Source organism: Medicago truncatula, chromosome 5, assembly GCF_003473485.1.
Source record: "Medicago truncatula cultivar Jemalong A17 chromosome 5, MtrunA17r5.0-ANR, whole genome shotgun sequence".
Taxonomy (NCBI): domain Eukaryota; kingdom Viridiplantae; phylum Streptophyta; class Magnoliopsida; order Fabales; family Fabaceae; genus Medicago; species Medicago truncatula.
In genome coordinates, this window is record NC_053046.1 from 30,743,143 (window position 1) to 30,759,994 (window position 16,852).

Sequence of the window (16,852 nt, forward strand, 5' to 3'; positions counted from 1 at the left end):
GTGGTGGCTATGGTTTCTAAGTGTTTAATAATCAAAGGGTCCTATATGGATTTTTTAGGGCTAAACAACTTAGAAGACCTATATAATACAATAACCTTGTTGATTCTTAGGTAAATATCACAAGGGCCAATTTATACAAATTATTTAGTGTTTGAGCGAGCAGTTGCATATGTAATTTTAAATGAAATTTATATTGAATTAAAATTATATACGAACTGATTTATCTTTTGATGTTTTTACAAGAGAATTTGTTCTGAAATTTAGTTTAAAATGAACTAAGTTACTATTTTTTATCATCAAACAAAGATATTTGGAGGGATATTATACTCTGAAGTGGGATATTATACGTGTCATTAGTTTTAATTTTAGACCAGCTGAATAATACAAATAGAACACTGATTATAAGTGGAATAAAAAGTACAAGTAACCAATAAAATATTTGAATTCATAAATAAATAGTATTAACACAAGTAATATGTAATTAACTTTCATAGAGTAGCACTACTTAAACAAATTCATAAATTATAAAAATGTCAAAGCCAATGGATTGGCAGCCTAAGGTTGGTTCTCCTCATGCTATTGTTCTTTATGATGATTGCAATGTTACTCTAAAAAGTATCATTTTTCCCTCAGACAGGAAAACAATCCTTCCATCATTGTTTTAGATTCTTGATGTAAAAAATGCTTACTCTGGCCAATACCTAATGACTGCTAGAGCACACCACTCTCACTTTTTCATCCTTTCATTGCCATTGTTTTTTTGTATTATTAATTTTGAAGCTGTGATTGCTAATCACTTTGTAGAAAGTTTAGTTCTTCACAACAAAATGCTCCTTTTATGAGGTTTGGGTGGTATCGGTATTAATCCGCCTATAACAGCCGATTTCTAACTCTGACTCTCAAAAGTGAAACCAGATTATTTTTGCTCTTCCAACTTCCACCCTGGACTCTACTATTTCTCTCTTCTAAGCCATGTATGGCATATACAAAATTCAGGTAAGAAAAATGGAACAAAATCCTCTATTTCACCCAGCTTTTGATTTTATCACTCGAACAAAAGTAGATTTTGGTTTGGCCTTCGAAACGGCAACTTGATGCTGGTTTCTACCGACTTTGTCATCAGTATATGGTTTGATCTCAAAAGTTCCTCTGGTGAACCCTCTGGAAACCTGAAGAATTGGAAACAGCTAATTATTGCTCAGAAATGCAGGACTTGAAGATTATGAGCCTTAGAGAAATATTAATTCATATATGATATATCAATCAATTTCATAGTATGTTTTATCAATCAAAAATCAATTTTATATAGGCTTTATAATAATGAATATTATAAGACAAAAACCAACACCAGTAAAAAAAATTCCAACTACTCACTACAAGCTGTGTCTGTTTTGATAAAGATTGTATTTCGAGCATTTTCCTTTGCATATTACAATTGTTTTCTGCTTGTTCTCAGATTTTCAAAACATTATATCATTTTAATGTTAAAGGATTAATTCAGTAGCATTTAACTTGTAAATGTAATTCTATAAGGGTTCACAATCAGTATTAGTATTGGACCCCCAAATGTAATTCTGTGGTAATATTAATTTTGGATGTTGTTATGCCCAACATTAATTTTGGGTTGAAATTTATTCAATTGTTACTTCTAAACAAAAGTAATTTCGACATCTCTTCACTCATTATACCCAAAATTACTTCTGAATGAACATTTTTGTTTATAAACTCATTCTTTCAAAATTAAAATTATTCCAAAGTGAACTGTTACAAAATATATTCTACCAGAAATATACTATAGCATCACTATGGAGAAAGGAGCTGAAGTAATGCCACAACCACAATTTTATGGAAGCAATTTTGATAAATGAGAATGGATAAAAAAGTTAAAAAAGCATATGGTACAAAATTAAAGTAACTAGATTTAATAAATATATATATTAGAATAACAGCATAAGCATAATCATCAAAGAGAAATATGTGTTGATCAGTTATACCTTTAAGAGAATCCAGACTTTGAGAGAACTGCTCAATATTCCAAGTTTTGTCTTTTTCCCTGAAGTCAAGTACGTGCACATATGATGGTCAACCCTCAGAATAAATTTTGGCCAGGACTTAGGCTTTTGAGGTTCTCCCTTATGGTTCATTGTTGCCTGGAATAAGAATAAAAACAAACAAGAAATCAAACTCACGAAATTGCCTCAAAAATTACGAAAATGAAGCGAATAAACACTGTTATGATATAAGAAAATGAGCTATCAACAACATTGAGAAACAAAGGAAGAAACATTTATTGTGGTAGGTAATATGCACTATAGCAAACTTAAAATGAGAGCCTAAACTTCATCTTACAGAACACAAAACTTTAATGAAAGTTTTTTTTTTTCGCCTCATGATCTTATTGCCAAAACAAAATTCTGAGATAGAAAGTGTCTACTTACAAGAATACGACAAATTTGCTGTTCAATTTTGAAGAAGGAAGTCTCTAAAGCTTCAACCCTGCCTGTGGCATGGCAACAGTCACATGGTTCACTAACCATGAATGTCACACTTGGTCGAACCTGTCAAATATTGGTAAAACATTTGTAATTTATTGTGACAAGTCCTACTAAAATTGATTGAGTGATATGCCAACAATCAACCAGAATGCAACTTAAATAACAGTAGTTCAAGCATTATTCTTTTCAATCTATAGATATTTTCGTTTGTCATTGTAGTGTGTTTGAGGTAAGAAAAGCATAGAGGACGATGGCATAAAATAACAAGTTAAAGAGTCAAAAGTGGAAATATTTTGTTGTAATTAATACATTTGTGCCCTTAAGGCACAAGTTAAAGAGTCAAAAGTGGAAATATTTTGTTGTAATTAATACATTTGAATTTAATTTTCCAACTTTTAATTAATTAAATGCACAAAATTTAAGAAACAATTTCTACTTTTGGGTTGCTTAACATGTGCCCTAAGGGCACAAGTTAACATGACCCAATAACATAAAATGAAGTAAAATTAGAACACCATTTCAGAAGATATGCTTGAATAAAACAATTGGAAGTTTATATAGGAAAAGAAGAGAAGAAAACTCACTACGATTCATATAAACAACAACCTATTTCCACATTTGTGTCCATTTTTTCCATTTCAACAAAGCTAAATGTAAGCTTAGTGGTTATGGAAAATTGCTGTTCACACATGTTATAGGGCTGAAAAACACCAGTAAAATACCCCCTCTGCAGTTAACTGCCGAGGAAAAATAAAACCGGCTGCAGTTAAGTGCCGAGGAAAACCTCGGCAGTTAACTACCGAGAAAAATGAAAACCCAGAATTATCATCATCATCATACATGTATGCTCTGGAACCTACTCTACTCCGGCGCCGATGATGAATCATAACTCAGAAGGTTGCTTTGACATTGATTTTTGCAGATCAAAGCTATCTTCCTTTAACTATCCATCACATTCTATTAGCCATAGCGTAAGTATTGTTTAATCAAGTAATTAATTAAGTCATAAGTACCATTAGAAGTTAATTAATAATGATTTGATTTGTTATTAGCGGGTTTCGTCATCTTCACTTGACGTAGGAGTGGTGCCAGACGGAAACACCATGTCAGAGATATCACACAATTTCAGATCGGAATCGATGGTTTAAAGGGATGTGAATAGTAACCAAGGGGTGCAAGGAGCAACACAATTATGTGGAATGGATCGTGAAGCGAGGGTTATGAGGTACAGAGAGAAGAGGAAGAACTGAAAATTCGAGAAGACTATTCTGGGTTTTCATTTTCCTCGGTAGTTAACTGCCGAGGTTTTCCTCAGCAGTTAACTGCAGCCGGTTTTATTTTTCCTCGGCAGTTAACTGCAGAGGGGGTATTTTGGTATTTTACTGGTGTTTTTCATCCCTATAACATGCGTGAACAGCAGTTTTCGTGGTTATGTTAATGCAACATACTGTTTCATGAACTAACACATAGCTAATATATCCACAGCAAACAACAAACATACCCTCTTTCGTGTTATTTCCATGAGTCCATGTCTTGACAATTCAGAGACCTTCACCACAGATCTGTCTCTCTCAATGGCTTTCTTGACTTCTTCATAGACCAATCTTTTATTTGCTGATTAAGAAGAATGAAAAAAATTCAATAAATAACAATAGTAATAACTTTTAAGTCTGATTCTGATAACATCAAGGGATGTACCATTTCAGATTGGCATAAAAAAAATATGAACAATTTTGTCCCTAGGATATATACCATCGCATCAACTTATATTTACAACATTCAGAAGATTGTTTATATCGATGCTAGAATACTTAATCAGTAACATCTCTCAGTCCCTACCTTTTCATTAAGGATAGTTTTCTTTGGGTAAAATCATCATATCATGTCAAGAAATCTAAACTAGGTGGAAATACATAAACACATAAAAGGAAGAGGCTTAAAAGGTTCTGTTTCACGCTTTCTCTGCAAAAATTTATTTATATTTGCACTTCAGCCTTTGTAGAAGCCCTTCCCAGTTTTTATTCGACACTAAAGATGTTTCAAACAGGCAAGATAATTCACAACCATATAAACCATTTACACAAACAAGTTGTAGATCTCTATTACCTTCGTCTGTCATATCAATGAAATCTACCACAATGATGCCACCAATATCTCGTAGTCGCAACTCCCTTGCAATCTGTAACACATTAGTATCATTAACGAGCTTGAACTACATGATTCTGATGAATTATTCTTTCAGGACAAAACAAACCATGAACGTTGTATAATTTTATTTTTAAGATATATAAAACAGAAATAGAATTGATCGTCAACAATGAAATATAACTTCTTATCATACAAGATTGTCAAAATACAAATAATCTCAGAATTTGGCCTAGATAACTCAACCCAGAAGCTAGCTCAACAGATGAGAATTGCCTAATCATTACACAAAGTATGGACTACTCTGACCATATATTTGTCAATGTGGGATAAGGTAGTTCAAATCGAGATCCTACCTAGGACTGGTAAGGAGTCTCAAGATCATAATTGTGAGATCATAATATGAATTGTAAAATCCTATAAAAAAAATATTCTATCATAGCAGTACCCCCACATGCAAGAACCCTCTAAGCTTGAAGCATGGATAATACACAGGGGACAGGTCTACTTTTATGAACACCAAAACTCAACCTCGTCTAAGAAGAATGGAGATATTCAGACTTGAATCTTGATCACTTGGTCAAAGGCTTATAATAGCACGCCAATGATCAACTCTCCTAAAACCAATGATGTTAGGTGAAAACTCATGAATGACTTGGGCATTAACGAAGAGTGTCTCGTGAGCTTCCTTCTGTGAGTGAGACCCAAGACCACTTAACAATTTCCAATTCCTACAAACGTACACTTGCAAAGCCCCTTTCCTAATGGGATGGGTCCCACTTTCAAAGCCCCTTTAACTTTAGTATTATTCTAATCTGCTAGTAGGAACCCTGTTTAACAATCTTTTGCTTATTGATCCTTATAGATCAGTACATTGATGAAATTCACATTCTGTTGGAAATCTGCCTTTATTGTGATCCTCCCTTAGTCGCCTAATTGCGACATTTGAGTTGCCTCGTGTTGGCTTTGAGGGGGTGGATTTAGTCCCACATTGGTTAGATAGGACTCTTGATAAGAGTTTATAAAGAGGAGGCACTTCTCACCTTACAAGCCGGTTTTGTAAGGATGAGTTAGGCCACAAATTTCTATACACTCCCTCCTAAAAATCCTGACTATCTCTTTACAAGCAAAAAATGAGACAAATTCGATTGCATGTAGTAAAGAACTTTAAATGAGATATTGTTGAATTTCAATAAACTGCTACTGGAACCTAAATGACCAACTGCATTAACACATTCACACTTTAACTACTTAATCCAAAATGAAATCATTAATCACTCTAAACCAACAGAGTAATACAAATAGGATTTAAGTTATATTCGGTGTCAGTATGAAACATACTTAACTTCAATAGAACACTGACACTACATATTACTCGAGCGTTGTTGCAAGTAAGATATCTTATTTTGACACGGAGTAATACAAATAGGATTTAAGTTAAATTCGGTGTCAGTATGAAACATACTTAACTTCAATAGAACGCTGACACTACATATTACTCAAGAGCGTTGTTGCAAGTGAGATATCTTATTTTGACACGGAGTTTCTTAAACTAGATAGTGTATAAAAATTATGCTGATACTAAACTAAATTTTAACTCCAAATTTAATATTGCATTTCTTAAATTATAATGAAGAATAAACAGTTTTTTCATGAAAATAAATATAATAGTTATTATCTGCATAAGTAAAAAATATGCCAAGTTTATTTATTAAAGCCTAAGTGATGAACAAATATATTATAATAAAGACTGCAACATCAACCAACCTGTTTTGCAGCTGCAAGATTGACATCTAGAATAGCTTTCTCCTTGGAAGTATCATGATCAAGCATCCCATGTCCTCCATTTACATCAATAGAAACTAACGCCTCAGTTTGCTCGATGATTAGAGAACCTCCATTAGCAAGTGGAACCCTAAAAAGTGATCCAAATAAAAATAAAAATAAATAAAAACTTGCATGTAACAAATTTTACTATCAAGTTTCCTATAAAGCAAGATACCAGTAGACATTTTATATAAGAATATCAGCAAACAGACTACTATAAAGACATGGATAATACACAATATAAGCAAGAGATGGAAGATTAAGAACAAAAGAAGCAACAAAATCTACCTTTTGCTGAGGATATTGTCAAGCTCTCCTTCAATGTTGTATTCATCGAAAAGGGGAACCTTCTTATTATATAGTTCAACTCGATCACAAAGATCAGGGGCAATGTCCTGAAGGTAATTCGTCACCTGAAAATTAAATAAAAATATTGAAATTATCGAACAGAAGTGATGTCAGTTTGTACTTTGTACACTAAATTTTAAATTTGTCGCTGATATAATATTTGTAGTTGCAAAAAAATAATTATTACAGTTCATATCGTATTTTTCATACATATCAATGTTTTAGAAAACAGACCGAACTGGCTGGTTCAACCGAGAGCCAGCAAGTTTTTTGGTTGGTCCCACTTAAACTACAGTCTGATTGTTGAACCACAGTTGGTTGATCCGGGTTTTTATTTTTTTACAGTTTTTATTTTTTTACCTTTTTAATCATTTATTCATCAGGATCAACTATGATTTAACTAATTGAATCATTATCAGTAGGTCTCACCAGTTCGATTTTTAAAACTGTTAAGTATAGGGTTTGAGCATGTGTTTATAAGTGGGGCCGTCCTCACCTCACAAGCCGGTTTTGTGGGGCTGGGTTGGGCCCAAACCATAACTTCTAAGATGGTATCAGAGCCTATCCAAGATCCATGGGCCACATGCTATTAGGTTCCGCTATCGGGCCACTCGGGTCACACTCTAGATGTCCAGTTCTGGGTGTGAGGGGTGTGTGTAAAGAGTCCCAAATTGGAAATGATATGGCCAGAACAAGTGTTTATAAGTGGGTGCAGTCCTCACGAGTCAGTTTTGTGGGGTTGTGTTAGGTCCAACCACAAATTCTAAAGAAAAAACATTGCTACAACAAAACTGAATCAGCATGCTAATATAGGAATAAAGTTGAAATCTTGTACTTGTCTAAGATAAGATTCTGCAGGCTTTGGGTGGCATTTTCTAACAGAAAGTGGTAAACCGATGTGTGACAGGCTATCCTACAGTCGGGTTCAATACCACTTGTCAAAGTGAATTAAATACCTTACTGTTTTTGCTAACCTCTCTATGAGGGGAACAAAAGCCAATGTTGTTCACATATGGAAACAAAAATTCTCCAGTTTTAATATTTCAACTTAGACTTCTACAATTAAGTTACACATACCTCATGAAATGTCCTTGGGGAGTCGACCACCATTTTCTTAACCTGAAGCATATCATATAAACTGTAATCAGAAGATATTATACCACAGGTTTCTTCTATAATTTAATTAGATATTGCTAAGTTAAACATCCTAGAGTTCATTGGAGTGAACTAAAATTAATAACAGAACCAACATTTTCATTGAAATAATCTTGGACCACTGAGAGAGTTTGACCCATTGCCCTGTGCAAAATAGCAGGAACAGCTCCTTCCACCCTTTCATCAGCAGCAAGAGCAGAAGACTTTGCATTTTCCATAATGTTTTTCCAAGTCGAAAGCAAACCTTCCAAGTCTTTCTGCAGTTCCTCAAAAGAATGACCAGCAGCAACAGTTCTTACGGTGAGGCCAAAACCCTCTGGCTGCAATGTCTTTGCTATAACTTTCAACCTTGTGCGCTCGGCACCAGAAATCTTTTTGGAGACTCCAATTTTATCACAACGTGTAGTCAAAACCTACAGGTCAGCAAGTCTAATTTAGATGAAACACCATATAGATGATTTATGAGAAAGAACAGGAACATACACAATCCAACTTTGCGCAAGTTGCAGGCATAAATACCACATACCCAGAATCTACTTCTTAGTATAGGAAAAGCAGTCAGAGTGGGACCCTTCGTACCAAGACCCTCTTTAACAACTTGGACAACTATTTTGGTTCCGCTACGAACTTGGATCCATTTATTTTCTCCCATTTCTCTCTTTGTATCTTTTGTTGGCAGAATATGAAAATTGATAGACCCATTCATGCCTAAAGAAAGAGAACCGTTATTCATTTTTCCTTCTGTATGAACATCAGCTCCCTCAACATCATCCTCAAAGTCAGCTTCTACTTCATCATCAACCACACTACCATTCACATTTTCCTTAAGAACTTCTGAAAGACAAAAATCATCATCTGTTTCATGTTCATCATAGTCATTGTGTACAGATTTCAAACAATCATCCTCAGAATGTATGTCACGTATTCCACCAGGAATGTCAGTAGCACGAGACATGTGATCATTTTTTCCCTTAAGAACAATTTCTTGTTTCTTTGTCCTTCGACGAAATGGAGGGAATATAAATGGTTCCTTGTATGGCTTAATGTCCATAAGAGAGGGTCTAGAATTGCCAATATCAACAAGAGCTCCTCCCATAGAAGGAACAAGCTTTGTGATTTCCCCCACATATACACTATCGCTTTGCACATTAGTCTTCACTGGTTCCAATAATAATTCAACCAGTTTTTCATCCTCCAGAACTGCAATTCTTTGCATGGTACATATGGATGAGTTTATAAGTATAATGGTGGAAACAGGGTCTTTTAAAATTGTATTACTGCTCTCTTCAGGTAACAACTCTTCTGAATCTACCGACTTCATGGATGAGTTTATAAGTATAATGGTGGAAACGGGGTCTTTTAAAATTGCATTACTGCTCTCTTCAGGTAACAACTCTTCTGAATCTACCAACTTCACCTGTTCTTTCACAATGTCATTAGTTTTAGATTCATTTGATTCTGTTTTATCCTCGGAGATAACTGAACGCAGTGAATGCAGTAACCAGGGTTCCTCAACAGGCTGGTAATTCTCAGAAAGAACGTTAATAGGATGTGAATCCTTATTACTCAAAATCGCCATGTCCTCACTGTCAAAAAATAATTGATCTTCCAAAATGAGTGTCTCGGTCTTCAGGAAATCATTTTCAAGGAGACTCATATTCCTTCGTTCATCTGTCAAACCACTGTTTGAGTGTTCAGAAACATAGGAAAACATATTTCTGGAGTAGTGTAAAAATATCAAATAATACCTTTGACTGGAAAAAAAATAGAGGGCTGCTTTAGAAGATACGTTTCCTCAGTGCAGGGGTTCCATGCATGAGCTGAAGAAATATGGAAATTGGACCTAATCCATAAATCCCTCACCACAATTTCATTATCTGCTAGAGCTGTGAGAGGTACTGAAAGAGAAAATGCTGGTCCAGGCTTCCAAATAATGTCACTTGAGGACCTTGATTTTTCCTTAATGAAATAGTTATATTTAAAGTTCAAGCCAAAAGCAATCTGCAAGGAAAATAACAACCGAGTCACTTGTATTGATTTTTTTTTTTTTTGACGTTTATACGGTATTTCAAGAATATTGAAGCTTTCATATAATAATCTAAACTTTAATGAAAGGAGCACTATGATTTGGCAGATGCATAATTTTGTAGCAACAAGCCTCCTATCATTTACCATAGAATACATACTACAGTGTTGCGGATTTCCTTCCGGAGATAAAAAAAGCTTTAGACGCACAACTCTTCTATAACATGGGAGATTTCTTTATATCATTGACAATGTATTGTAGGTTTGCTTTATATGTTTCACTTGGTGTACAAAACCCTATTCAAAACTCAGCTCAGTACAACTAGATAAATATACAGACAGCCCAGTGATATTACCTGAGATTCAGCTTTCCAAATATTAGTGTGCTCCGTAGGAGACATTAGTACAGCCATGTTGGGTTTCCAGCAGCCTAACACAGCAGGGTCCCCAGTTATGTACAGGAGATGACCATCTTCTAAATCAGCTTCTACAGTCCAAATAATCTTGCATAGATCATCAACACTGGTGGTTGAATTTCCTAATAAATAAGGCAGGCCAGATTCATCATTCATTCTAAACAAGAGCAAATTTCATTAAGAAAGCATGGTAAGGAACACTAACGCCAAAAGGAAAACTTGCATCTGTACAGAACTCATACTACTAAAAGATGCCTTATTTGATAGTGAATGAAATTGCAGAATTAAAAAGTAACCTTGCCTCATAGAATAATGAAGAGAATTAAAAAAAAAATTAACGATTAATGTAGCTAACACCATGAAGAAAGTCGTTGCAGTTTTAGTTGCAGCATTTAGCTGTGCAATAGAATTAAACTAAAATAAGTCGACTTCCTGCTTCATTTAGTTAAAAAATGAAGAAATTGTTCACAATTCATAATGTCAGTTCGAATCATTCAAAAAATTGAAAGAAGTAATAAGTGGCATGTTGCATTGCTTGTTATGAACATATCAATGGAATCTTATTAAATTATTAATCCATCAGGGTAATACTTTAATTTTCTTTAACTACAGAGGACAAGATATAAAAATGTAATTTTATCCGTACAAGAACAAAATACAACTCTTGAGTTGCTGAGTTTCGGTCCTTTATTCATGTAATAAACCAAGCTCGAATCAGATTCTGCTGAAATACAACTGGAAGTTGCATATTTGGATGTTAATTCTTGAACAACTCCGTTGTGATAAGGATCCAGCAAAACAAGTTAAAGCATGAAATATTTAGGCTATAGAAAAGAGATAGTCGTGTAACTAAAAAATGAAGTCATAAACAAATAAACCAACAAGAGCTTACAAAAAGATGTCTGAATTACCTTTCTGCGTTGTTGTGAATGAAGCTAATCTTCTAACTGATTTATGGTTCTTCAGACAGCACATGAATCTATATTCTCCATGTAGTGGTGCATGATGGAATATATGCCTGTCCCAATATTTTAATACATAAGTGCAATCAAGACAAACAAAACGAGAGAAACAATTAACACTAAAAAGAATGTGCATATCATATTTCAACTATAAAATCATAATAAAAATCAATGTCCTATCTTCAATCATCCCATCAATACATATTTTGTGATTAATGTAAGCTACACGTCTAGCAAATGGGTCAAAATAAGGACCGATCAGTACAACAACTAACTACTATTTGCTCCAATTAGTGAAAAATAATAAGCGTTATGGTACAATTGTGTTCTCGATGGTGACTGTGAGCAAGAATCTTGCCTTGTTTCATATATCAATTCAAGAATTTCACATTGAACAAAAAATAACTGAAGGTGTTTAGAATCCAAAAGCTTCAGCTAAGTTAGATTAGATTTTGTTCATAAAATGAAATATCTAGTTAAGCTAATCATTTGGCTATAAGACTCATTTCTATCAACTAAACCACGAAACCTCTCTAAAAATTTATCAATTACAGATTTTTGCATACTTTAATGCCAACGTTAATAAAAATATTCGACGACTAAGTGAACGCGGCGCGCTAGGGTTGAACTCGAAAACCTTGAAAATCTTAACAAAATCCCTTCAAATCTTCATCATACAACAAAAATGAGGGAAGTGCCAATCATTCACAATCCACAATACAAACCCTTACTGCCACTATATCATGAAACATAGTACAGCATAATTTCACCCTCTCTACCAAACAACAATTACAACAAAATTCAAAAAACCCTTTTTATCAAAACAAAATGGTGAAAAGGAACAATTTTTCCGTCTAAATTAAAAAATTAAAAACATCATAGCCAAAAAATAATAAAAAGTACAAAAGGCACATGCAATGAATTAGGTATACATTTTTTTCATGGTGGTACAATAACCCAGATGAAAAAATGGCAATAAGAAATTGAGAATGAGAGAAACAAAACAAACCTCTTTGGTGAAAGTGTGTAAGGATTAGAGAAGGGTGTGAAAAGGTGATGAGGGTGGTGCAAAAAACCAACTTCAGCAATAAACTCCATTAACATGAAGACAACAATGGAATTTGACACGAGTTCATGAGTTTGTGTTAGCACAAAGAGTGGAGTGTGTGAAGAAATGAAGAGGTTTGGATAAAATATAGGGATCCGGATTCAATAACTTTTAGGGTGGGAAAAGTTATGTGACTTTGTTCAATATCCACCATTGGTTTAATCTCTTGGTTCAGATTTTGACACATGTTTCAACTTTTTTGTAGTATTTGTCGTCTTCTTCCTCCTCTCAACATGTTGTTAATTGTCGTTCCGCTATCGACCTCTTCTTCTATCGTTTGGATTTTCTGCAGTGTTTTATATGAAAATGGAGGTTTAAGATTTTGATTAAAAAGGGTGGCGCTCGACAACCAGGACGGTGGGTGTGTGGCGGTCGACGACAAGTTGAAGGTCGGTGGTTCTTGGAAGCGGCGATGGATCTGTTGAGGAACGGATTTTAACACAAAAATGGATCGGACATATGTCAAAATATCCACCATGTGATTAATCTAAGGATGGAAATCAAGGCAAAGTCACATGACTCTTCCCGTCCTAAAGTTATGGAATCCGGATCCAAAATATGATAGGAGGTCGTGACACGAGAGGCAACCACAAGATAACGATTTTTAGGCTACTTAGAATATTTTCTCCGTCTCATTTTAATCCTCGTTCTTAAGAAAATGATTAGTTGAATTAATTTTAAAAGTAAAATTAAAATAGTTTATCAGAATATTTTTATTAATTGTAGTTATTAAAGTAGTTAAGTGAAGATCTCGTGAGTATAGCTCAGTGGAACATTTGTCTCATGCATGAATTTTACAATAAAGTATAAGTAGTATATTTAAGATCAAATATTTTCATGGGTTCTTTAAGTTTCATGTTTGTTTTAGATATGTCCTTTAAGTTTTCAAAGTTTCAGATAAGTCCTTTAAGTTTCAAATTTGTTTCAGATAGGTCCCTTCTATTAAATCAACTTTGGCTTAACGGAGGTTGATAGAAATGACCTATATGAAACAAACTCGAAACTTAAAGGACTTATCCGAAACAAACTCCAAACTTAAAAAACATATCTGAAACCTTAAAAACTTAAAGGATCTATCTAAAACAAATATGAAACTTAAAAGACCTGGAAGGTGTTTGGCCTATATTCAACTTAAACTACTAATTAAAGTATTTTGAATTGATAATTTAGATTAAAAATATCATTAATACTATTTTGATTAAAAATGTCAATCACCAACTTTTTTTTTCGATTCACATCGATCACCAACTTTAAAAATGTAATTAATATTATTTTGATTCTTTACTTTCAATAGTTAACAATTTTAGAACTACCTCTCAAAAAAAAAAAAAAAACTTTAGAACTAATTGAAAAACAATTTAAAAACTAAGGAAAACTGATGGGTAAAAGGTGATAGATAATGATATAGTACAAATGAATAAAGTAAAAGGTGGTGAGACATAATACCATTCTTGATAGTTAGATAATGATAGTTAGTTGTTGATTATCAAGAATTGTATTTTTGAGGACCGAAACTCAGCAACTCAAGAATTGTATTATCAAGAACAAAAAACTTTTACACAAAAAACATAATACAATTCTTGAGTTGCTGAGTTTCGGTCCTTTATTCATGAGATAAACCAAACTCAAATCAGATTCTACTGAAATACAACTGGAAGTTGCATATTTAGATGTTAAATCGTGAACAATTCACTTGTTTGATAAGGATCCAGCAAAACAAGTTAAAGCATGAAATATTTAGGTTATGGAAAAGAGATAGCCATATAACTAAAAAATGAAGTCATAAACAAATAAATGAACAAGAGCTTACAAAAAGATGTTTGAATTACCTTTTTGCGTTGTTGTGAATGAAGCTAATCTTCTAACTGATTTATGGTTCTTCAAACAACACATGAATCTATATTCTCCGTGTAGTGGTGCATGATGGAATATATGCATGTCCCAATATTTTAACAGATAAGTGCAATAAAGACAAACAAAATGAGAGAAACAATTAGCACTAAAAAGAATGTGCATATCATATTTCAAATATAAAATCATAATAAAAATCAATGTCATATCTTCAACCATCCCATCAATACATATCGTGATTAATGTAAGCTACATGTCTAAGCAAATGGGTCAAAATAACGACCGATCAGTACAACAACTAACTACTATTTGCTACAATTAGTGAAGAATAATAAGCGTTATGGTACAATTGTGTTCTCGGTGGTGACTGTGAGCAAGAATCTTGCCTTGTTTCATATATCAATTCAATAGTTACACATTGAACAAACAATAACTGAAGGTGTTTAGAATTCAAAAGCTTCAGCTAGGTTAGATTAGATTTTGTTCATAAAATGAAATAACTAGTTAAGCTAATCATTTGGCTATAAGACTCAATTTCTATCAACTAAACCACAAAACCTCTCTTAAAATCTATCTATTACAGATTTTTGCATACTTTAATGTCAACGTTAATAAAAATATTCGACGACTAAGTGAACGCGGCGCGCTAGGGTTGAACTCGAAACTAAGTGTGTAAGGATCAGAGAAGGGTGTAAAAAGGTGATGAGCTCCAGCCACTAGGCTACTAGACAAAAAAAAAAATTAATATAGAGAGAGAGAGAGAGAGAGAGAGAGAGAGGGAGGGAGGGAGCATTATTTAAATGTGTGTTTGATTTGTTAAAAAAACTGATGAGAGTTTTGGAAATTAAGCCAGACAACCGTGAGATTTTGTTTGGGTTATCGGCTTTAGGGGAACAAGGTTTTCTTCTACTAGGATTTAAGGATGTTTTTCCAATTTTGAGTGACATTCTTGTTATCCTTGTGAGAGTTTGGTTTTCTAATCGTTTGTTCTATTCCATTGATATTGTGTGGTTTATTCCATCTTGATCACTTTGTGTTGTCTCAATATGATGAGTGTGAATAGGGATGGTGATGACAACAACAAGTGCCTGAAAATGAGTCTTGGATTTTATTAAGCAGATGTTGTGAAACTCTGCATTATCGTGGTGTATGATAGATGATTTTAATGGCATTATGCACATGTAGAGAAAGACATGACCAGGAGACCTCAATGGCTAATGAACAAATTCAAAAAAGTTCTCCATGAGGCTGGGTTGCTTGATATTAATTCGGAAGGCTATAATTCACATTGTTCAAAAGTTTAGCCACTAATAGAGTTGTTGATGAACGACTAGACAGAGCAACATCAAACAAAGATTACTACCAATTGTTCCTAAATGGTCAATTAGAAAATTTGGTTACTCTCGCCTCATATCAATATTCAATTCTACTTCATCATGTTCCTTGCACACGGCCTAGAATGACTTGTCACAAGTTTAAGTTCTAAAATGCATGGAGAGTTGATCCCAACTTGAACGAGGTAGTGAAACAACAGTGGCATGATAATCTTGATCGCAATATAACCCCCTCAGTTGGAAGGATGTGACGAGGATTTGGTGGTACATTGGAATAAAACTCATTGTAACAAGTTGAAGACGTATATTGAGGAATGTCGTGCGGAGCTAAATTGGGATAGTAGTACAAATGATGTTGGTCATTGTAATTCTTTGCACAAGAAAATGTCACGTCTCTTAGTCCAAGAGGATTTGTATTGGGAGCAACGAGTGAATACGAGTTGGTATCAAGATGGAGATTTGAATACAAAATTCATTCATACTTCATCCACTGTTACCAGAAAAGTTAACAAGATATCCTCTTTGGAAGATGCAAGTATGGTACAAGTCACGAATAAAGCGCAAATGGCCAATGGGATCAATCAAAATAGAAGGTTGCCTTGATGCAAGGGTGAAAACCCTAACATAACATGTTTCCCTAGCAAAAAATTTCAAATAATATTATAGGTTTGATTTTTCTCTTTACTAGCAATATATCTAGGTTGTGCGTTGAAGCGTGTTTGTTTGTTTGAATTTGAATATCATATTACGATTTGAAAAATTAATTATATGTTGCACTAATTTATAATTAATATAACAATAATTACTCTTATTAATGTATAGTTGTTATATTATAATTGATTTTATTTTGTGAAATATATTACTAAAACACTAATTTTAAATAATTTTTTATCGACAAACATTTGTCCCCGTAAAATAATAGAAATAATTTGTACAATATTTTTTTATGTATCAATAACAAATTTGTGCCCCTCCTCAATAGGGGTGATTCTGGGTCAAAAAATGATTTAAACTACCCCTGCTCAAAGAGTGAAATAGAGAGAATTTTGAGAGAATGTGGAGTTTCTCTCACTAAAAAAACTAGGGCCAACTAATGCATGTAAATTATTAAGAATATTTTTTGATGAAATTTTCATCATTATTTATTACGTAGCAATAACAAATATTTTTCATTGGTTTTATATAT

At 33.6% G+C, this 16,852-nt stretch overlaps 1 protein-coding gene across 3 annotated transcripts; it reads right to left on the reverse strand.

Moving 5' to 3' along the window:
* Window positions 1-418: 418 nt before the first annotated feature.
* Window positions 419-12,684, reverse strand: LOC11409378 (ribonuclease E/G-like protein, chloroplastic). Of its 3 annotated transcripts, XM_039834189.1 has the most exons (15): window positions 12,383-12,684; window positions 11,323-11,429; window positions 10,352-10,533; window positions 9,719-9,971; window positions 9,375-9,641; window positions 8,497-9,278; window positions 8,066-8,383; window positions 7,893-7,934; window positions 6,756-6,880; window positions 6,408-6,555; window positions 4,602-4,674; window positions 3,997-4,109; window positions 2,439-2,558; window positions 1,995-2,150; window positions 419-1,169 (listed from the first exon to the last, which is right to left on the reverse strand). In XM_039834189.1, exons 1-15 carry the CDS (start codon window positions 12,475-12,477, stop codon window positions 1,026-1,028), a joined length of 2,925 nt encoding a protein of 974 aa, XP_039690123.1. In that variant the 5' UTR covers window positions 12,478-12,684; the 3' UTR covers window positions 419-1,025. The 3 variants fall into 3 exon arrangements, with proteins under 3 accessions (XP_039690123.1, XP_003615550.2, XP_024640129.1); XM_003615502.4 differs by having other exon boundaries at window positions 8,497-9,641; window positions 12,383-12,683; XM_024784361.2 differs by having other exon boundaries at window positions 8,497-9,652; window positions 12,383-12,679.
* Window positions 12,685-16,852: the final 4,168 nt, after the last annotated feature.

Excerpts from the sequence above, each read along its gene's own strand:
- LOC11409378 (XM_003615502.4), bottom strand. The coding sequence starts at position 12,477 with ATGTTAATGGAGTTTATTGCTGAAGTTGGTTTTTTGCACCACCCTCAT. Across the intron at positions 9,972-10,351 it reads TTTGGAAAGCTGAATCTCAG|ATTGCTTTTGGCTTGAACTT; the intron begins GTAATATCACTG and ends TTTTCCTTGCAG. Across the intron at positions 6,556-6,755 it reads GACAATATCCTCAGCAAAAG|GGTTCCACTTGCTAATGGAG; the intron begins GTAGATTTTGTT and ends ATCACTTTTTAG.